At 47.4% G+C, this 23723-nt stretch overlaps 1 protein-coding gene across 1 annotated transcript in view; it reads left to right on the forward strand.

Moving 5' to 3' along the window:
• LOC116946169 (uncharacterized) overlaps positions 1 to 23723 on the forward strand; it is a 43357-nt gene that overhangs the window by 5711 nt on the left and 13923 nt on the right. The window contains exons 5-10 of the mRNA XM_032961100.2: positions 7610 to 7764; positions 8267 to 8407; positions 10442 to 10525; positions 19555 to 19685; positions 20207 to 20322; positions 20445 to 21113. Coding sequence (XP_032816991.2) covers positions 7610 to 7764; positions 8267 to 8407; positions 10442 to 10525; positions 19555 to 19685; positions 20207 to 20322; positions 20445 to 21113 — 1296 coding nt within the window. The remainder of the gene's footprint in view (positions 1 to 7609; positions 7765 to 8266; positions 8408 to 10441; positions 10526 to 19554; positions 19686 to 20206; positions 20323 to 20444; positions 21114 to 23723) is intronic.

Consider the following 23723-nt stretch of genomic DNA (forward strand, 5'->3'; position numbering starts at 1 on the left):
AGGCGTACAACTCAAAAACAGCGCATTATCAGATTAGTGACTGTGTTGTGGTTATTGCAAAAATGATCCCTTGTATAAAGGTGTCAGTTTTTGTGCCAGCTAAAAGGGTAAAAACCTATTACTATATCTTGTTACTGGCAAAGGAGGTCTCATAAGGAAAGTGTTGCCCAATGACACTCGTGGGTTTTCTCCCAAGTACTCCGGTTTCCTTCCACATATAAACATTCAATAATTTGCCGAAAATACCTTATTATACTTGGGACCCCCTATTCTTGGGTCTTTCGGTAAAGTCGCGTAGATAGGTTCAAAGAAAATCATCAAAAATAACAAAACTACGATGTTTTGATCGGAACGCAAGACGACCGCTTGCATTGCGATCGAAACGTCATTTTGTTATTTTTTATTATTTTCTTTGAACCTATCTACGTGACTTTACCGAAAGACCCAAGAATATGAATTCCTGCAGTCACGAGAGCTTTAAGTCAATACTAAGGACCGCAGAGTTTGGTAGTAAAATTTGGTGACTGCTCATGCTGGTATTTGCTGTGGTTCCTCGCACCTCTGAGTCCTCACTATTTTGAGAGTTGGCGAATGTTAAAAGTTTAAATTAATATTAAAATGCAAACTAATATGGACACTAATCTACTGTGCTAAGTTGCAGTCCTCTCAACAGTACAATATCCCAAACAGATAATTATTTTCCTTTGAATACTCAAAAGAAGTACAATATTTAGTATTTGGCATCTTTTCTACTTTTTTTTCAAGTACTCTACCTTGTGTCTATCTTCCCAAACTTAAATATAACCTCGAACTTTAGTTCCTCACCTGATAAGTCATGTTGGTTAGACATCTTATATAACAATACAGTGGCGGAGCAGTAACACTTGCCTCACAGCAAGAAGGGCCTGAGTTTGATTTCCGACGTGGGTGGTTTTCTCTGTGTAGTTTGTTTTTACCCCCTGTTCTGCATGGGCTTCCTCCGGCTTCCTCCGGGTTCTCCAGTTTAATCCCATAGCAAAAAACCCAATATAAATGGTATCGCCCAAAGATCCCAATATTGAAAAATTTGCAGCAAATTACTCAAATACATGGCAACATCGCCTACTGTTCAAAACTTGTCAGGACCCTCAAAATATTTTTGAGACTAACTTTCTACTAAGTAGATTGGCATGCCTAAACTTCTCCAACTCAGCAATAAGCTGGGTCCGTAGTTGCCTACCTTACCATTTTCAGTTTGTGTAGACATTTCTACTGGTATTTTGCGATGAAGTCTGCGCCTATTACAATGAGCATGCTCTATGCACGTGAGAGAACACGATCAGACTGAGAAGATGGGGCGCATGAGCGAGTTGTACAAGTACATCTCCCCCTCCCCACCCGCCAGAGCAGAGTTCAGTTGAGCCAAGTCAAAAATAATGATTGAAAACGATAATCATCACTGGTGTAGCTGTGAGCGGGAATCGAAGTTGGGTTGCTGGGCTCATAGCACAGCGCGCCTTAACCGCTTTGCACCCATGCATAGTGTTTTTGACTCGGCTGCGCTGAACTGAGTCAAAAACGACATTCGGGGACATTTTACGTTGTTTTCCTCAAAGTTTTCAACGTGAATGCGAAACAATGTATATCGAGAAGACGTATATCGGGGATCCCCTGTATCTGAAAGTGCTGTACAGAAACATAAAACTACACTCACAAGTATCGTTAAAATCTAAGTGAAATAGAAAGCTGATAATAAACCCCCTGTCACAAAGGGCGTTCCTCAACTCTGTTCTGGGCCCCATATTGTTGTCTGTCAACTACTGAGGTAAATCTCAAATCGACTTGGATGTAAAGGTTTTTGCTAATGACACAGCCCTTATGGTATCTAGCAAATATCTGGATGATCTTTTTTTCCAATATCAACATCAGCGGGCTTTTGATTTCCACTAATTAGAATTGGCTGCCCTTAGACTTGTCCTCAATGCAAATAAACTGTTTTTGAGGAAACTCAAGCCTGCACATTCTCCACTTCATATTGTGTCTGTGGATTCTCAGCAAATTATACGAGTGATCCTAGATTTCTAAATATCATCTACAGACTGGGCTTAGAGACTTGTGTAGTGGGTTCACGTGAGAGACACCCTTGACTTTGGAGGCAACAGGTTTATTCTATGACCACAATGGGGTAACTGCATAAACGTAACAATGGGATAACTATATAGCGGTAACCACCACAGGGTAACTACATAACCGGGTCAGGTCAGTTAATGCACTGCCTGACCCACGATGCTGAGCATGAAGACCGAAGCCCGAAGAGCAAAGATCGAAGAGACAAAGCACGGCAGGGTTCCATTCCAGTAGACAGCCCGGATCGGACCTCGGGACCTCCCTTTTATTCCCCTCAGTGTGGCCCGGCTCCGCCTCGGCCACGCCCTCTTCTAGAACTCCCGAGAAGACTTTGGGCCTTACATCACATGTCCGTTCTGTCACTTTTGGCCCACATCCTTACCCTGTCCTGTCACGTGCCCTTGCCGGCCAATCGGGCTGCTACGCCTCACATGCTCTCTCTCTGCCTGCCGCTAAAACCATGCTCCTTAGGGACCATTTACGATGGCATAGCACACCCTGCTGGCAGAGGGCTACTTATACTCCAGTTTTCCTCTATAAGTAACTGGCGCTATGCGCCGTAGTGACCCAATATACGTCACTAAATCACCCCCCCCCCCCTTATAAAACACAGCTGTCCCGGCTGATCACTATCCCTCAATTAACAACAATCTGCCTCCAACAATTTTCTGTAGAACAATAAACCCAACAAACCGTGGACCGAACAATATATACAATTACAATTCCGGTGTTACTGGCATCTGTGTCCAGGACGAAAGGCTACGAAAAATCGGGGTACCAATGGGGAGGTGCGTTGACCAGACCATCCCGCAGCGCGACAAACGCAGCCGCCTCCCCCCATCAATCTCTGGCCCTTAGCTGTGGAGAGGTTTCGCGATTGTCGTGAACCCGGGCACGAAACGGCGATAAAAAGAAGCGAACCCTACAAAACTACGCACCTAACCCACCGACTTGGGGGTATGCCAGTGTAAGCTGTGGAGGGTAGGCATAATGTGTTCAAAAAGGCTTACCTACTAGATTATCCAGGCAGCTGCATTGTGCACTAACTGGAGCTTCCACACCAATCCAAGTGGTATATCTGCGTAGAGGGCATTCCCATAATCCAGGCGTGTTGAGACACAGGCATGAAGTAATGATTCCAGGTCTGGGGCGGAGAGGAATGGGCACAATTCTGAGTGACCTGTAAGCACATCGTGGTCAGTCCATGGGAAAAAAAAGTCAAACAGACTCAGAATTCCTCATGGACCAAGGAAGAGGATTCTATGTCAACAATTCGCCTTCTAGTCTGAAAATGTAGAGAAATTTGGGAATTGCATTCAGGTACTGGAGTCAACTTTTCTTGTTGTCTATCCTGTTTCAGCACTAACAAACCTTAACAACCCTGAACCTGTCACCATAAACATTAAAATAATTTCCAACCCAAAGTCTCCCATTTGCAATCCTCTCCCCACCAAACTAAATTGCACTGCCTAACCACGCTAGTCCATTATATTAGCCATATTTCTAATTTTCCTCCATTTAATCAGGTACCGTTTCATTACCTAGAAAAAAAGCCACTGGAACTCAAAAAACAATACAATCTGGTTTCCATCAAGGGAATTCTACTGAAAATGCTCTTTTATGTGTTGTGAATTACCTCAGTTCAAGGATCAATTTCCCTAATTCCTTCAACCACCTTTACTGTCCTTTCCTACATTCTTTCTGTCACCCACCCCTTATGCTTCTTGGAGACTTTAATCTCCAACTTTGCTACTGCCCTCCTTCCCCTCACTGGCTCGTTTGACCACCTGTCCCCCTCTACCCATACCGTTGGCAACACTTGGGACATTTTTATTTCTGGCTGGAAAGCCTCTTATCACTATCCCGCCCTCCAATCACCTCCTCTCCCTATTCATTTCTCTTTCCCCCCCACTCCCATCCTGGCTCATCCCATTCTTCGCCGCAACGTCCGCTTTCTTAACACTTTCTCCCTGACCACTCGTATCTCTTCCCTTCTACCTCCCATTTCCGATTTCTCCTCGTGACACCCTGGCTTAGCTTCCTCTACTCTCTACCTCTCTTCTCTCAATCTCCTGGCTCCTCGCCGCCCCTGCTTCCCATAATCTAAGCCTCCAAAACCTTTCAGTCACTCCCTCCAGTCAGCACAGCGACACCGATGTAAAGCCAAAAGGCTCTCAAAATCTACTCCTGCACTCCAGAACCTTTCTTCTGACCACTTCCTCCTTTTCCAAGTCCAACGTGCCCTAGAACTTTCCAGACAAGACTAAACTGGATGAGACCTTCCCTTGCTCCTCGCCCAACTCTTCTCTACTCTCAACAACCTCCTTTACCATTTTACCCAGATACATTCTTCCCATTACTCTCACTTCAGCTCTTGACTTTGCCTATTACATGCTGGTCTCTCTTTTTACTTATACTCCTTGAGCTGTCCTCAACGTTTGACACTTGACCATCCTATTCTTTTCTATTCTCGTTTGGTATCTTTGGCACACCACTTTCCTGGCTACAGTCCTATATCTCCCTATGCACCTCTGCAGTCTCATGTAATTTTGCCACTTCCCCCCCCCCAGCCCCCTTCACTGTTGGTGTTCCACAATGGTCTGTGCTCATTCCCTAGTTTTCTCTATTTTACGACTCATCACTCCTTCACTGAAGTTTCCTCATTTTTCATGGATGATATCCAAATGTTCTTATTTTCCCATGACCTCGCTTCCCATATCTTATCATGTCTGGTCTCCATCCAACCTTGGATGTCACGTCACTGTTCATTAACCCTTACAAAACCCAAATGATCTTTTTTCCCTACCTCACGTACCCCTCATCCCTGTCCAACCATCTCTTTCCCTTTGTTGATTTCCTGAACACAATCTTGTTATTTTTTAACGCTTCCCTCTCCCTTTCACATTTCCACGACTACCCGTACTTGTTTAACATTGGCAAAATCTGACCTTATTTCAACCTTTGCTGAAAAACTCCTCATCCATTCCCTTATATTTACTCGTCTGTACTACTGTAACTCTTATGCTTAGTCTCCCCATTTAAGTCTTTGCCCCCCTTGAAACAAATCCAGAAACCTTCTGCGCGTATCATATTCAACCTTCCCTACAATTATCATACCTCGACTCGTTCTCGCTTAACTGCATTGGCTCCCTGTTTATTTTTGTTGCCTGTCCAAATCTCTCACCCTGGTCTAGAAATCCATTTATGGTCTTGCCCCACCCTATCTTGCCACTTTTATATTGTCCCTTCTTGCCCTCTGCATTCTCATTCTTTGTTGTCTCTTTTTGTTCTTCCTCCTTGTGCTCAATCACGTTTTTGCTCTTTCTCTTTTGCTCCCCTCCACTGGAATAAACTTTCCCTCCACATTAAGCAGTCCCATCAACTCAATTTTTTTCACGAGCTCATCCCACGACCCCTTAATTTTCCTTACCACTACCGTTCCTGCTACCTCACCGTAATATATACCCCCATGGCTACCACTCATTTTCCATCCAATCCATTCATCATTTGCTCTATATAAGTTTTGCTTTTACTTAATTCACGCATCACAGGTTCCCCCATTATCTATTTTGTTCACCTCATCTTCACCATTACATTCATATGTAACAATGTGAATTCTCTGTAAAGTTCCTTGGTTAAGGCGCTATATAAATTACGTTAAGATCAGATTTCTCACCTACAGTTCTCCGAAGCCTTTGCGTTTTTTTTAGAGCATATACCGCTCCATCCTCCTTGAGTGCATAATTGTGGGCGTCTACGGTGCACTTCTCTCCTTGTTCTAAGCGTACCTCTAAAATAATTTCTACTAAACCTGATCTTGACCCTTAAACTGAACCTCTTTGTTTTCCAAATAGTACCAAGTCATCCAAACGTAGTGTTGTCTCTTCTCAACCCAGTGGTTATGTTCCCATCACAACTGTTAATGCTTGATAGTATACTTCCCAGATACAAATATTTTACAAATTCAACTTCTAAAAAAATGATGAGCAGTTTTTAATCACCTTGCTGTATTCACACGTGATTAGCACGGTTGGCTATGTATGTTGCGAAAGAAGTGCAACATATTACTACTTTAATAATTTTTGTCTTATCTGCTTTTATAATTAAACCCACTTCATAGCCTTTTGTTAAAATGTTGTAGTTATAGGTTTCATTCGATATAATAGTTAAAAGGATATTCTGATTTTTTTTAATGCCCAATACAGCTGGAAATATACAGCACATCTTAACAAATTTCACCATGTGTAATCTTAGAATATGCTCTGCTTGTATATTTAATAAGGCTTATGCTTTTCATCCAGGAAAGCTTCGGTGAGTCTCAAGTTACTTTTTGAGGAGGATCCCTTGAAATATTTGGGACGATTCCGTTCATGGGTGTTTGGCATGTAGGAGGAAGCTGTATTAGCTAGATAAATGAATGTATATAAGGGATACGAATAAGCGCCACTCACAATCCAGAATATATTGCTCTGTTGCCTTCTGGCAACCCCACAGCTCATGCATACGACACGTATTGCCAGGCATTCTCCCATCCAAGTAAATTAGAACACCATGGACCATAATATTCACGAGATTATCCAATTCACTCCATTTATCCAAGAGTAAATGTGAATAAGAGGATGAATTTGCCACTGAATTTCGTTTATCTGGGATCTTGCCTAATAAGTGGGGGAAATTTTCAGTGGCTATTAACACACTATGTTGGTAATGACTCATCCAAGAAATTGATTCCCCTTCACTGGGAAGCAAAGTCGTTTGTGTTCCATCTGAATAACTCCTCCACTGCCTTGTGTGATGAATATAATTTACTTATACACGTCTTCCTGGCCACAGATGTAATCGGTTCAGATATCAGCGGTTGGAAGGCAATTCATTAGCATTTTAAGGTACATTTGAAAGAACAACTTTATCCATGAATGGACATTACTTACAGGTTAAAGAAGTGTCGATTCGATGCTAATGATGAGAATGCCGTGTCATCAATCCACATCCCTGGATGGCTTTTAAAATTTTTCTCATTGCTGAAAATGGATTTTTGCACCATGTTGGAAAAATTGCGGAAAACCGATGAATAATAGGATTAATGTAACATGTGACTCCTTATCCATGACAAATTGTAAATGGGAAGTCATTGCAAAATGTAAGATGGGAAATAATGCGAATAATAGGAAGAATAGAGGTGCAGGAAAAATATAAGTTTTTGTTGACCCTATAGGTTCTACAGATAATATAGGTTTACAGATAAGGGTAAATCGACTGCACTATCAACCATGTACAATCTTATATTCTGAGATTTTATAAGAGTTGGCACATTCAGGATCATTTTGTTTTGTCGGAAAAAATAAATTGGAGAAATGCCAATGAAGAAAAATATTGTTTAACAATGAAATAAATTAGGAAAATTAATATGCAGTTATTTAGCACTGGATTACAGCACATATTTGATTTGTACAATGTTGATAATTGTAACAATGATGCCGAAGAAGTTAATTTTTTGTTGTAGGTGAGGTTTCTCGGAAAAGAACAGCTCTGGAAGATGATACCGAGATGGAGCACATGCAAAAACGAAGCAAAGTAACCACTGACGTATCCACGAGTGTTAACGAGGCTGCCTACCACCAGCAAGAATCTCCACGTCTCAATGGAATCATTAATAAGGTCACAAGGGTGATGCTTTGTGTGCTCAATGAATATAAGAACACGTGGAATGTAGTTTGTGTAATGCACATGTGAAGGTTTGAAATTGCCTATGGTGTGACTGGAAAAAGTATTTAGGGGGGATGATGTCGCTTATTTGTAACGTGTTGTTGTAGAGGTACATTATTGGAATCCTGCAGACTCCTGGTTTAATACAGTGGGTTATATATGTATGTTGAACTTCTTTCGCACCTTACATAGCTAAACGTACTAATCAGAGGTGTAGGAATACAGTGGGTGTCTTAACCATAACAACGTGCCATCTTAATTTAGAAATGTAGACATCATCCTCCCGTATTGTACAAATCTTCAGGACCCTCCTGAAATAGTCTTGTGACTCAGTGAGGGTTCCTGGGTGAACAATTGTAATAACTCTTACATTGTGATACAAAAGTTGAGTCTTTTTCCTTATTCGTTGATGTAAAGTTTGGGCAATGATTGTTATGTTTAACTTTTTTTTTAGACTGTTGAAGCTGCGTTCCAAAGGCAATTTGGGGACATCGACGGAACCATGCTGATGAAGCAGGTTCGATGGATAAAATCGGAGGTCCGAAAAAGGGATAAGGATTACGAAAAATTTGAGAACCTGGGAAGTAAATTACAGGTAAACATGACTTTGTTATGTACGCTTGGAGCTGCGATAATGTTTATATTTATTTTTAAAATTAATGCACCTAACCATTTTGACACTGCTTTACTTTATCTACATTGAAAATAAATATTACAAAGATGTTCATATCTCACTCATAGAGATTATTGGTCACACAGCGTACATGAAACTATAGATATATATGTGCTGGTGGTGGCCATGCACGCCACTAATCCATAAATGGGTTGGTGGATCGCACAAATGTGAAATTCCTGTGGGCATCGAGGTGCCAGACCCTGGCTTGCCAGGAGAAGGCAGTACACAAATATGGACTAGTTACATCTGTATGATATAGTTTTACCCCCTCCGAGCCATTAATTTTCTCCGCGTGCTCTGGTTTCCTCCCACGTGCATGAACTTGCATTAATTGGCTGAAAACATTTTAATGCTTGAGAGGACAGAGCTTGGGCAATTGTTGGAGCTGGCTCATCGCTTGGCTGCTTTTTCCTACTTCTGTAGTTCCTCACGCTTTCATGTGTTGAAAATGTTAATCGTTTTCATGAATGACACTGTATAAAACGAAAAACTATTATGACTGGTAAACAGAGCGAGACTATTTACTTAAAAAATATTAGCATGAAAAGACGCCTCAATACTTATATGGTAAAACCTTTGCTCGCTGGATGGATCGGGTTGAGCACTGCTGCGGCTAGCTGATGAATCTGGCTAATTAATAACAAAATAAGAATACAATAAAACCTAAATAACCCTGTTAATCCAATATAGCATTTAAACGAGTAAATTTGTAGTAAACAACAATTTCATGTTACTAAAGACCATGAAGTATTGAATGTGAATACTATAAATAAAAAAACGATTGTGCTGTATGGTATGGTGTGTTGATGCCCATCTGAAGTGGATGAAAACAATACACAAGAAGTGAAAGAGCCAAAGATGAGCATAAAGAGGTGGGGCTAACAGACAAAACAAAGACAAGACAAAGATTCTCCTGTAGCCTTACCAGACTTTTGGGGCAAGTGCTGTGAGCGAGCACCTTAGAAGGCTGGCACGGCACAGGAGGGGGTTGGGTGGCCAGCACCACGCCCGGCCGCCTTTGTCGCCCCACTTGCGATGTTTACAGACTTGAGACAGGCCTATAGGGAGCTTCACAGAGCTCCCAAATGCCTGCCACCTACTGTGCATGTGTTCATTGTGAGGCATGTGCCCTTAGTTGGTGCTTGAAGGTTGTACAGAATTATATTCTTGGTTCTTTCGGTAAAGTCACGTAGAAGCGAAATAATAAAATAAAACAAAATTATCACAACGTTTCTATTGCAACACAAGCAATCGTCATCAGGTGTGAAAACCACACCTGATGACGATTGCTTGTGTTGCAAGAACCAAGAATATGAATCCCTGCAGTCACGAAAGCTTTAAATCGAAATTTGTACAGAATTATTTTGTTATTTTTGCCGCCATTGGTCCAGCTGAATGCGACACTGATTTACATTTAAGAGTTAGTGGCCCGTTGGCTTCCCATCACAATGACGGAAGTCTTGTAAACTGAACAGACAATACAATACTGTAACCAGCCAACTACGTGAGCTTGCTGGATTTGTACGAGTAGTTTTCTACCTTTTTGACCTTATTGTATTATCAGTCAAGTTCTAAAAATCACAAATTAAATACCATTACACTTGTTTTTTTTAATGGACTATAAGCGGGTAGTTTATTCAGTGGACATTTATGCACTTGTGTAAACGCTCGCTAAAATTGTATTATGGATCTGAATTGTGACAATCCATTTAATCACCAGGGTTACGTAAAAAGTTTTGGTCTCGTGTGTATTCGTGGAATTATGTTACATTTTTTTCCATGTGCTGTCCATTTCCTATTTAGTTGATGAATTATCTGTACGTTACTGGAAGTTAAATAGACCAAGTAATGTGGTCTTTGAGTTCTATATACAGTGATAAGTTAAATATGCTGCATAACATAACATTTTCTATTACGCAAGTAAACATTTATGCTTGTCACTTTTGTTTATAGTCCCAGCTGTTGTGCCTCGAGAAAATGTTGTCCTTGGCTATGCAAGTTGTGGGAAAACATCTTGAAACACCAAAAAATCAAGAGGTAAGCTTTTAAAAAAAATTAACGTGAACTTGTCAATTGTTTGCAATTCATGAAGAGTTGGTGGACCAGACGTTGGAGCACTGAGATGGCATCGCCGTGGTCCCTGTGTGTTCTCTCATCTAAAGAGCTGTCTGTAATTCACTGGTGTTTTCTAGTGGAGTGGGTTGATGGTTTTGGGCCAGTCGCCAATGACTGCTCAACAAAAACCCCCAACGATAATAACTTTGGTTGTGCACTTAATTTGTGTTAAATTCCTGCACACAGAATCTGCATAATCGACTAATTTGCATTGTTTGTCCGGAGAAACACCCTCCTAGGTCACTCCCATCAATTTTGATGAATGATGAGTAACTTTTAAACTTGACATGCAGTTGATTAGAGCGATTTTTTTTTTTTTGTGCGGGGTGATTGTGTGACTCTGCATTCAGGTAGGCCTAACATTTTAAAGAAGCGCTGCAATTGAACGGTGACAATGATGCACAAATCAACAGGGCATTGAATGCTAAAACCAAATGAAATAATACGAGCATTGAAATTTACTAAGTAATGAAAACTATTAAACTACCATACATTGCGTGAGTAACTGATAAACTAGTCAGATGTTTGGAAAAACAAAACATCCGAGTCAGATTTGTCATGGTACATACATTTCAGAAATTGATATCTGGTACAAAAGATTTATTACCGAAGCTATCAACAGAAGGTGTGTACCGGATTATTTGCACTTGTGGAAAACGCTATGTTGGGCAAACAGGATGAATGATCAGCACGAGACTAAAAGAACACCAAAGAAATATGAAATACTGTACTCCTAAATATAACTGTTGTGGTGTAATGGACGACGCGAAGGCAGACGTCGGGGCTGACGCCAACAGTTTATTAAGGGCTGTCGCCTAGCTTTTAGGGAAGGGCTAACATAGGACTTGGTTAAGCTTAATCTCCCCAGGGGAAGGGTACTGGGTATCCCTACGCCCCCAGGCTAACGGGCTCTTCCCACAGCGCTGACCGACGGTTCATCCAACTTGGCCAGGCGGGTAAAGTAGCCTCCCCTAGCCTGGTGCTATTATCCCCTACCCTGGGTCCCCACTTCCCTACCGCTCACGAACCCGGCTCCTGGCGAAGAGCCCGAACACGTCACGGGCCCCCCCTCAAATATCCCGAGGGGACATGACGTCACTCACTCCTCCCGGGGCGAGTGTGACATTCCGTCACCCCTCTACTCAACATCATCCCCCCCGTAAAAAAAAACTCAGCCGACTCGGCTGCAACTACTCCGTGAGCGGTGCCCCCCCCCCCCCCCCCCCCGTTTCGGGAATCGACGATAACAACGAACGTAACATAACAAATGCAACCCCCCGAACGTAGAAGCTTGACCGGCTGCTAGAAACCGAACATTAGGGCACGCCAGCACAAGCCAAAGTGCGGGCATAGACGCCACCCGGAACAGCAAGTGGCGATAAGGGCAGGATGGAAGAGGACGGCATCGCCGTCCTTCAGCGTATGCGCCTGCCCCGCGAGCGTGTGCCCGCGCGGCGTCAGCCTCTGGAGCCGGCGTTGCACCATCCCGCTGCGGCCCAGATGGACCCTGGCCAGGGCCAGGGTCCACCGGATGGACTGCAGCGGGGCCCGATCCTGACCCACTGGGGCCTTCCTCCGCGCACAGTCATGGCAACCCTTCAAAATCAGCGCCACATCATCCTCCACGCCCGGCCAATAGTAGTCCTGTTTAAGGGTCAAGAGGGTCTTGTGGTAGCCGAGGTGCATCAGCTTCTCGTGCATGGCTCGGGTCAATTTACCTCGTAAGCCAATGGGCACCACCATACAATATCGTTCCAATTGAACATCCCAACGTACGAGGAGTCCGTGATGCATGGCGACCACCGGGCCAGCTGACGGAGCCGAGCTCCGGGCCTTAGACCCAACCCGGCGTTGCAGCCGCAGCAGAGAGGAATCCTCCATCTGCATCTGGGACCATACCTCCCGGGGGAGTCCCAGACCAAAATCCCCAGGCAACGCCCCACCCGGAGAAGGCGCCGCGTCGGCCGATGCAACCAACTGGGCCGCGGTATCCACTGGGGCCTTACAGTGGCTGGAACCCAGGGCGCAGGCGCACTCGCCCACCGGGGGCCGCCTGGAAAGGCCGTTCGCATTCCCATGCAGAGGCACCTTCCTGTGGATGACATTGAAGGGGCACTCCTGGAGAACCTCGAGCCAGCGTGACAGCTGTCCCGAAGGGCTGGGTCAATTCGGAGGGAATATTGCAGGGCTGCATGGTCGGTCCGGACGGTAAACCGGCGACCATACAGATATGGCCTGTACAATTGGACAAAGGAAACAATGGCCAGCAGCTTCCTCCTGGTCACACAGTACCGCTGCTCAGTGGGGGACAACGCGGCTACTGTATGCCACCACGCGCTCTACCCCATCGACAACCTGAGCCAGGACGGCCCCAATGCCCGTGTCACTGGCATCGGTGTCGAGGAGGAACGGCCAGGAGAAATCCGGGTACCCCAAGGGCGGCGCATCTGCTAAGGCCGTGCGAAGCGCCGCAAAAGCGGCCTCCTCCTTCCCCCAGCGAAATTTCTGTCCCTTGACAGAGAGCGCATGTAGTGGCTTCGCAATAGTCGCAAAATCGCGGACGAACCGGCGATAGTACGATGCGAAGCCCACAAAGCTACGCACCTCAGCGACAGATGTAGGAGTCGGCCACATCCGGACGCAAGCAGTCTTCTCATGATCTGTGGCCACACTTGACGCGCTAACAATATGTCCAAAATACTTCACCGATGGTTGCGGCAGGTGTCATTTCTGAGGTTTAAATTTTAAGCCCGCAGTGCGCACTTTGGCGAACACCGCCTCCAACCACTGCAAGTGTTCGTCAAACGTACGTCCACAACGATAACGTCGTCCAAGTAAATCAAACAAGACTCCCACTGCAGCCCCGCCAAGATCAATTCCATGAGGCGCTGAAAGATGGCCGGGGCCGAATGAAGACCCATAGGAAGCCAATTGAATTGGAACAGCCCCTGGGGTGTGTGGAACGCGGTCTTTGTCCTGGAGGCCTCATCCAATGGTAACTGCCAAAAGCCCGAAAGCAAATTGAGGGTCGAAAAGAACCGCGCACCCGAGAGGGCGTCGAGGGAATCGTCCATGCGAGGCAAGGGATATGCATCGGCCAATGAAACCTTGTTTAATTTATGGAAGTCGACGCAGAAGCGGAGACTCCCGTCCCGTTTCTTGACTAGCACGATGGGGGCTCCCCAAGGGCTAGTGGAAGGAGAGATAATGTCTGTCGCCAACATGTCATCAACTGCGGAGCGGACATTATCCTTTTCCGCTGGGCTAAAGCGGTGTGAATTCAGTCGAATAGGGGCCGAGTCGCGCGTGTCGATATGATGTTCCAGGAGAGTGGTACGGCCCAAATCGAATTTGCCCTGGCTGAACACATCGGTGAAACTGACGAGATTGCGGAGCCGCTGGCGCTCCTGGGAGGACGAGGCGTTCTCACTGCACAACGCATAAATCCATGATGCGTCGGCTCCCCCCACGGGCAGTACTCCCGCCACCACTTTTCCCGGCGGCTCAAGGATGCCGGGAGGAGGGCCTGGGGTGGCATGCGCCAACACGGCACCAACAGGGACGGCGATCGGCGCGGGCCCTGAATTTAGGACCTGCAAAAAAAGTTCCTGGCCCGCAGCCACAGCTGTGAAAGCGCCCACCAGCCCGTCGAATCTCGCAAAATAATTGGAAGGAGACAGGAGGATGCCTGCCTCCAGGGACTCCAACGTCAACGGCCTGCGCAGCCTGAGGGGAAGCAGGATCTGCGTCCCGGGTGCAACCTTCATGGATTTTGTGGTCATAGCCCGCACACTGGCGGCCAGGGGAGCTACGACAGAGGGGGACTGCAGGAAATGTAGCCGGTCTCCCGACGGCATCTCCACACACCCCTGGTCGACCAGGATCCGAACGGGCATTCTGGCCAAAAAATTGGTGCCTAATAGGCACGGTACTGCCAGAGTCCTAGAGACCAACACAGGTCCCTGCAACACGATCTCCCCGATCGCCACAGACGCGGCGACATGGCCCAAAATACCAAGGCTACTCCGTTGGCAGCCACGCACGCCCCGAGAACTGGCCGCAACGGCCCCACACTGTGCGGCAGCGACCGGAAAACGGCCTCAGACACAATGGTGGCGGACGCCCCCGTATCCACCAGGATCCTCACGTCGACCCCCTGCACGCGCCCCACCACGGCCGAGGACCCGACAGCGGCGGCCACCACGCGATGCGCGAGGGCCCGCCACTGGCGAGTCCCTCTGGGCCACCCGATCGTCGAGCGCACCTCCGTGTGCCCCAAACCAGACCCCCCAGAGATGGGCCCATGAAGATGGACCCTAACCCTACGAGATGCCTGAGGTGGAGAGAGCGGCCGTGCACCCCCTCTCAAAGTGGCCCACCTGGCCACAACGAAAGCAGGTGGCCCACCTCCCGGCCTGCGAACGGTGAGGTCCCGCCCGCCCCGGCCCCCCTGGCCGGTGAGCATACTCACCGTCCCCGCGGCGGTCATAGGCCGCCGCGGCCACGTGGGCATCCTCCCCGCTGGGCGGCGCCACCGTTGGCGGCGCTGGGGCACCCACGCACACCGCCATCGCTGGAGGCCGACGCAGCGCAAGATGGGCCTGAACATTTTGCGCGACGGTCAGCGAAGTGGCCTTGGCCCCTGCCCCGATGGACATCACAATCCCCAGCTCCCCTGCGAGGACCAGCAGCCTCTCTAGGACCAGGGAGTCCAGCGCAGTCCCTTCCACGTCGGGATATGCAGCCCGAGCCAATGCAAGGAGGGAGCAGCGGAACTCAAGAGGCGATTCCCCCTCCTCCCTGCGGCGCGCGGTGAACTTGAGGCGCGCTTCGTCTGGTGGCTCGAACACCTCGGTCATCTGCTGGTAGGCCGACTGTAGCGTCGCCTTCTCTGCCGGTGGGATGCTCAGAGAGGTGTGCAATGCCCTAGCGTCCAAGCATGTGGGCAGTGCGAGCAGCGCCTCCTCTTCCGGCCAGCGCACGGACTGACAGGCCGCATCAAACCTGGCCTGGAAATCCAGCCAGTCCCCCTTCGTGGACACGAACGGCGCCACAGGGGGCAGCCGTCTCAGCCGAAGGTGAGCCGACCCATCCTCCGGCCCATACTCACCCACAGCAGCGATCGCTGGCGTCGTCGCGGCCGCAGCTGCCTCGCCCGGACCCAGGGCCCCAGCAGGCTGCAGGCATATCGCCCCCCGCCCTGCGACTGCCGCCTCCCCCGCTGTCTCCCCCGCCGCCCCGGCTCGCAGCGAGCCCGCAGCGCCATCGACGGCGCCGTGCGGAGCGGCAGCGCATATGGGCGCCGCCATGACAGGTGTCATGGCGGCGACCTGTGGCGTCGCGTAATTAATGGCGCCCGTTGGCGGCGTCGCAGAAAAAATGGCACCCGCCGGCGGCGTCGCAGAAAAAATGGCGGCGCCCTGTCCCGGTGCAGCGGTTGGTGAATTGGCACCAACCGGGTGTTTGGCGGGAAGCGCGGCATCGGCAATGTCGCGACGGCCGTGCACCCCATCGCCCCCCGCGTGTGTGCGCACCTCCACCTCGAGCAGCGCGGCGGTGAGCTGTGCCACCGACTGCTGGAGCAGCTGCAGCTGGGCAGCTACGCCGCGCCACACGTCGGCCGGCGGCACCCCAGCTCCCCCAGCCGCCGCCTCCCCCGGCTCCAGGCGGGCCACCTCCACGGGGCATGTATCCGGGGCCCCGACCTCCGGGATTTTCACCAGGGCCGCGTCACCGTCTTCCTCTTCGTGCGCCGGTACACCAGGCGCGGTCTTCCGTCTCGCGCCAGATTTGGACATGGTCGCGAGCACGGAAGCCACTTCTGACACCAGTTGTTGTGGTGTAAACGACGACGCGAAGGCAGACGTCGGGGCTGACGCCAACAGTTTATTCAGGGCTGTCGCCTAGCTTTTGGGGAAGGGCTAACACATGACTTGGTTAAGCTTAATCTCCCCAGGGAAAGGGTACTGGGAATCCCTACGCCCCCAGGCTAACGGGCTTTTCCCACAGCGCTGACCAACGGTTCATCCAACTCGGCCAGCCGGGTAAAGTAGCCCCCTTAGCCTGGTGCTATTATCCCCTACCCTGGGTCCTCACTTCCCTACCGCTCACGAACCCGGCTCCTGGCGAAGACCCCGAACACATCACGGGTCCCCCCTCAAATACCCCGGGGTGAGTGTGACATTCTGTCACCCCTCTACTCAACACAACTGTCAGCAGTGGAAGAACACACGTGCCGACAAGGACACTCAATTGATTTTGATAATGTTGAAGTTCTGTGCAAAACTAGTTAATACTGGCCAAGACTAATTAGATAATCTATCGAAAATGTGAGAAATAAAAATAATTTTAACTTTTCGGATAGCTACAGACTTGGTGCTGCTTGGAAGCTAATAATAAAATGATACATTTATTATTTTAAACACAATCGACAAGAAGTACAAGAACAATGGGCTTGCATAATGTGCGTTAATTATATAAATAACCCAAATGGGAATGAATATCCATCTTCATTTATATGCATTCACCCCCCCCCCCCACTTTGTGCAAGAAGAGCACACAAGTCTCATCACATCTACCACTCTAAGGAATGAAACAGGAGGATTTCTCTCCAAATCTGGCTGTCGCCTGATGAAGCTAGCTAATTACTGGCAAAACGTCATACTCGGATTGTAAATATTGTGGCTTTGCTCTCCAACACACCGGTGTGCTGTACTAGTAACAAATTGGCATGTTCTGTTTACGTAACACACCTTACTAATTGACTGTGTCGGGTGGTGGCGGGTTTAATGACATGTTTACCCAAAAAACCTGTTATGTTTGCAAGCCCTGTTTAAAAAACATCTTACAGTGGATGGCTACCATTGGGGGGGATGTACAGTGGTGGATGGTGCTTGCAGGAGGAAGGTGGAGTGGAACGATTGATTACTGTTGAATCTCAACAGGTTTCCCACTAGTTAGAATGTCTTCACTGTCATTAACATTGTCTTATTAAGTGAAAATTACAAGTATCCACCAGCAGCATAGTAAACTAAAGTATTTCTGCGTGTGATTATTTTTTGCATTTGGCTCCAAATAGGGATGTTATACAGTGAGGGAAAAAAAGTATTTTATCCCCTGCTGATTTTGTACGTTTGCCCACTGACAAAAAAATGATAAGTCTATAATTTTAATGGTAGGTTTATTTGAACAGTGAGAGACAATAACAACAAAGAAATCCAGAAAAACGCATGTCAAAAATCTTATAAATTGATTTGAGGGAAATAAATATTTGACCCCTCTCAATGAAAGATTTCTGGCTCCCAGCTGTCTTTTATACAGGTAACAAGCTGAGATTAGGAGCACTCCCTTTAAGAGTGTGCTCCTAATCTCAGCTCGTTACCTGTATAAAAGACACCTGTCCACAGAAGCAATCAATCAGATTCCAAACTCTCCACCATGGCCAAGACCAAAGAACTCTCCAAGGATGTCAGGGACAAGATTGTAGACCTACACAAGGCTGGAATGGGCTACAAGATCATTGCCAAGCAGCTTGGTGAGAAGGTGACAACAGTTGGTGCGATTATTCGCAAATGGAAGAAACACAAAAGAACTGTCAATCTCCCTCGGCCTGGGGCTCCATGCAAGATCTCACCTCGTGGAGTTGCAATGATCATGAGAATGGTGAGGAATCGGCCCAGAACTACACGGGAGGATCTTGTCAATGATCTCAAGGCAGCTAGGACCATAGTCACCAAGAAAACAATTGGTAACACTACGCCGTAAAGGACTGAAATCCTGCAATGCCCGCAAGGTCCCCCTGCTCAAGAAAGCACATATACATTCCCGTCTGAAGTTTGCCAATGAACATCTGAATGATTCAGAGGACAACTGGGTGAAAGTGTTGTGGTCAGATGAGACCAAAATGGAGCTCTTTGGCATCAACTCAACTCACCGTGTTTGGAGGAGGAGGAATGCTGCCTATGACCCCAAGAACACCATCCTCACCTTCAAACATGGAGGTGGAAACATTATGCTTTGGGGGTGTTTTTCTGCTAAGGGGACAGGACAACTTCACCGCATCAAAGGGACGATGGACGGGGCCATGTACCGTCAAATATTGGGTGAGAACCTCCTTCCCTCAGCCAGGGCTTTGAAAATGGGTCGTGGATGGGTATTCCAGCATGACAATGACCCAAAACACACGGCCAATGCAACAAAGGAGTGGCTCAAGAAGAAGCACATTAAGGTCCTGGAGTGGCCTAGCCAGTCTCCAGACCTTAATCCCATAGAAAATCTGTGCAGGGAGCTGAAGGTTCGAGTTGCCAAATGTCAGCCTCGAAACCTTAATGACTTGGAGAAGATCTGCAAAGAGGAGTGGGACAAAATCCCTCGTGAGATGTGTGCAAACCTGGTGGCCAACTACAAGAAACGTCTGACCTCTGATTGCCAACAAGGGTTTTGCCACCAAGTACTAAGTCATGTTTTGCAGAGGGGTCAAATACTTATTTCCCTCATTAAAATGCAAATCAATTTATAACATTTTTGACATGCGTTTTTCTGGATTTTTGTTGTTATTCTGTGTCTCACTGTTCAAATAAACCTACGATTAAAATTATAGACTGATAATTTCTTTGTCAGTGGGCAACGTACAAAATCAGCAGGGGATCAATTACTTTTTTCCCTCACTGTACACTGCATTTAAGTCATTAATATCAGAACACCTGAACAAAGCTGCATCCCACGTGTTTTATGCCTGTTGTGTATGCACATATGGAAATGCAGATGCTGCTTTTCAAGCCTCCGTTACTTTTTTCACCCCAAATAGGGAGTTGATAGGATCTGCTCTAGAAGACACAAATAGCTTCAGGCTTCCTGGGGGGTGTAGTTGGTATCAAGTGTTGGTGCTCTTGGTATTGTTGGGATTGTTTGGTGGATATCTGTTGACCCCCCCCATGCTTTGTTCTTGGCAGGTATCAAGTGAAGCGCTTGTTGCTAGCCAGCCCCAGATTTCGATGACTTCCAGTGCCGCCACCACCACCACATTTGCATCACCATCTCCTCCCAGCTCCAATCCTAACAGCCAGCAACTCAAAAACAAGGGGTATGTCTTTCTTTGCCTCGCGTATAATTTTGACAACATTGCTTTACTCGGTATGGGGAACGCGTGAAATGTGTACACCGTTATCGCAGCTGGAGCACTTGACTTGCAATTGGAAGGTTTGATTTCGAATCACAATATATGGGGGTTTGTTTACCTCCTGCATCGATAAAATGAGAATCATTTTAATTATAGTCAACTGTGTAATCCATTGGAAAGAATTGGCTCCCAGCCACGGGAATATGGAATTTTCACGACTGTGTCAGGTGCCATGTTGAAGAAAAGTGCCACCAATTTGCTCAGTTGAGCAGGGGGAGACCCCTTTATTTGTTTACACCTTAATACTTTGGAGCATTTGTGTTGTTGAATGTTGCACTGCTGCCGTGAAATTGGTCATGATAAGGTTAGGTGCTTGAATCAAGTGCTTTATTTACATGCACTTAGGTGGCGATGAAGCAATATTCGCTGATAAATTAATCACACGTGCACATTTTTTTTATCAAGTAATTTTTTTTAATCTGCAGGTTTACTGTTAGAGAAATGATTAACAATCTAAGGGCTGTGGCCAACAGAATGCAGAGCAAACCTGGAATGCCAAGAAGTAGTCCTGTTTCATCTGTTGGAAGCAACCTTAATGGTGGTGAGTAAAATATTATTTGGATTTTAATTCAAATTTACTTTCATGATATGGTATTGATAATGCTTCAATGTGAAGCGATGTGTGCTCATTCACTGCCTTACTCTGTATGCTTGTGTTTTAAGCTCCGCCTGGGCTTGCCTCTGGCACAGCGGCAGTAGGGGGCTCGCCCCAGAGGGCACGGCTGGCAGTGCCGTATGCCTCCCAGACGGTCGCCGGTTTGTTGTCCAGGGACGAGAGAGGCCGCGCAGCTACGTCGTCTGCCACCCAGATGTCTTCGAGCGCCATATCGGGGGATGAGAGGGGCCGGGCGATCCCACCATCTGATGTCCCGTCGGCTCTGGGCGGCGTGCCTGGCGGGGAGGAGAGGGTGCGACTGGTTGCGCGACCACACTTCACGGCGCCCCGCCAGGCAACGGCCGCCCTGTCTTCTGTGGGACAGATGCCCCCAGCGCTGCCGTCGGTTTCCGCGGCTCCTCCACCATCGAGCGTCGCACGGACTCCTCCTGTCGGGGCCGCGAGCCAAAACCACGGCTCTTCCAATTCTCACTCGACACAGTCCCTCGCCCTTCCATCTGCGCTTTCTCGTCTGCCGGCGTCAAACGCCAGCACCACGTGTTCGCCCGGCACGCAGCTGCCACACGCCGGAGCAGGTCGTCCCTCGGTGGCCATGCAGTCTCCTGTTGCGAACCGGAACCCGGCGTCGAGGTTCTCGGGCACGGGAACCACAGGGGTTTCGCCAAATGCACAAGTCAGAACGTCGTCGGTTCCATCGCATAACGCTCCAAGAGCAGGTACCGTAGCAGTTGCTCGTTCAAAATAAATGTCTACTTTATATGTTTGTTCAATGCATGAAGTGTTTTTTTGCACATAAGTACAGATGTACATTTGTATGAGATGTACCCTTCCCATTCCCATAAACTTTGCATGCTCACTACAGGAACAGTCCTGTACTAGTTTATGTAAGCTTTACAGGAACTTTCAGCCCTGTACTAGATTGCATCAGCTTCACAGGAACTTGCAGTGTTGTACTAGATTGTATAAGCATTACAAGAACTCACAGTCCTGTGCAGCAGAACTTTAAAAATCAACGCTGCAATCCGTGAATCCCTGTGTGTGTGGCGGGTTACTCGCTGTTCCTGACTTCTACCGTAATTATTCCGGATAGTTGACCATGAAATCTCAACAAAACCTGTGAAGCTTATACAACGCTACATTGGCGGTGTGCGCAGATTCATGTTTTTATACCATGTTTTGTTAATCGCTGCGCATTGCAAAGATGCCGCCGGCCCCTTTGCAATTAGCACTGGTCTGAATAGTGTGTAGCTGCAATATAGAAACCCTGGAGGTGCAGATGCAGAGCTGCACATAGAACAATGCAGAGCTGCAGATAGACAAAAAAAGGTTTTGCAAACGAAAAGGCTGCTGAGAAAAGCGCAGAGCTGCGGATTCAAATGCAGTTGTTGTTTTTGCTGCTCGAAATGGGGTTCGTCTTGCGTCAACACAGACCAGCTGTGGTTATGGGATCTGTTAAGTTGTATAGAATTTTTGTGATTTTTTTATAGGCTGGATGTTTGAGTCTAAAATACACAAAGCCTTTTTTACAGACCCATATGGCAGCTTTGCTTTATTGGGGTTTTAAAAATAAAATCCTAACCTCATCTGTTAATTTATCACGGATTAATGGGGACTGCTAGTCACGTGATGCACCGACTGTTATCCGCCAATGTTTTTTTGCAAATTAACCGAGTCACACATATAATTCCTCCTGGCGCAATTTTTTTTGCGGATTACAGCACTAACCTCTGTGGTGCGTCGCAAATTACAGGATCGGTGAAATGATCTCAACATATCAGCACACATATGAGTTTATATTTATATAGCGACTAATTCTAAGGTGCTTTACAACAATGATTAACTTGTACATAAGATGATAGTGGTTAAGATGAAGAGTGGGGTTATTCAGATTGGTGGTGTAGTTAAGGTGACAGGAGAACAGGCTGGAGAGTTTTTGGAGGGGTTGGGGCTGGGGTAGTGATAGGGATAGTGATAGGGGTTGGGGTAGGCCTAGTCGTAGCTGGGGGTCCAGTACAGGGAGTAGGAGTAGCAGGATGATAGGCTAGGGGAGAATAGATGTTGGTTGTTTTAAGGGAGGAAGATTTGTATGTGCAGTGGTAGTTTGTTCAATGGAAGGGAGGCAACAATGGAGAAGGAAGGAGAGAGCGAGACTGGGCACAGGGCGAGGGAGGCACAGAGAGGGACAGCAGAGACTGAGAGCGTAGAGGATGGGATGGGACAGAGTAGTAACAGATGAGGGAACCAAGAGAAGTTGGGGCAAGACCATGGAGGGATGTAGACCCGAGTGAGACATTTAAACAGACAGCGATAGTAGATGGAGCCAGTGGAGTTGGGAATTGTGGGGGAGGTTAAAATGATCCGGGCTGAGGCGTTTTGTATATGTTGTTGGAGAGGAGTGAAGGCGTAGGCAGGAAGGCCGAGAATAAGAGAAGTATAGGAGTCGAGTTGAGTGAAAACAAGGGAGTGAACCAGGAGTTTAGCAGCAGAGAGTGAGTTAAGGGGACTGATTAAACGGATATTAAGTAGGTGAAAGCGGCAAGTGCGGGCAGTGGCAGAGGTGTGGGTTGGAGAGGGAGGAGTTGAAGATGACCCCGAGGTTGTAAGCAGACTAGAGGCAGGGAGAGTGAGGGAGAAGGGAGGGGATGAGATGGTAGGACAGGGTGGAAGGAAGCAGGGAGAAGGGAAGAAAATAATTTCAGTTTTGGAATGATTGATGGAGAGGTAGTGGTGTGACATCCAGGATTGGACAGTCGTTAAGTGGCTGGAAATGTGCGAGGCAAGGTCAGGGGTAAAGGCGGGAAAGGAAAATTTAAATCTGAGCGTCGTCGGCGAAGACGTGACGCGAGATACAGAGGGAGAATAGCCAAGGTCCCTCGTACAGAGGCTTGGGGGACACCAACAGTGACGGGGGAGAGAAGGGGAGTTGGAGTGGTTGAAAGAAACAGAGGAAGTACATGAAGAGATAAGACTGGAGCCAGGAAAGGGGTGTGCTGGAGATACTTAGACTGGAGAGGGTGGAAAGGAGTGTTGCCATGATCAACTGTGTATTTGCATAGTCATGACGATAATTTGTTTTTCGTATGACGTCTATTGTTGTGTATGACACTGGAGTGCAGTGGTTCTCACAGTGCGGTTCTCGAACCACCAGATGATTAGCGACGGTCCTCCAGGTGGTCTGCGGGGCTGTGATGCATATACGGGTTGAGCCAGACTAATGACGATGTTTTTATACCTTTTGGTTTTGGACATGAATTAATATATTACTCATGATATTTAATTAAAAAGTAAGGTTCGGTAAACTTCCCTAAATGCCACCCCCGACAAAA

Source organism: Petromyzon marinus, chromosome 26 (assembly GCF_048934315.1).
Source record: "Petromyzon marinus isolate PM22_M1 ecotype Great Lakes invasive population chromosome 26, UKy_Petmar_22M1.pri1.0, whole genome shotgun sequence".
NCBI lineage: Eukaryota > Metazoa > Chordata > Hyperoartia > Petromyzontiformes > Petromyzontidae > Petromyzon > Petromyzon marinus.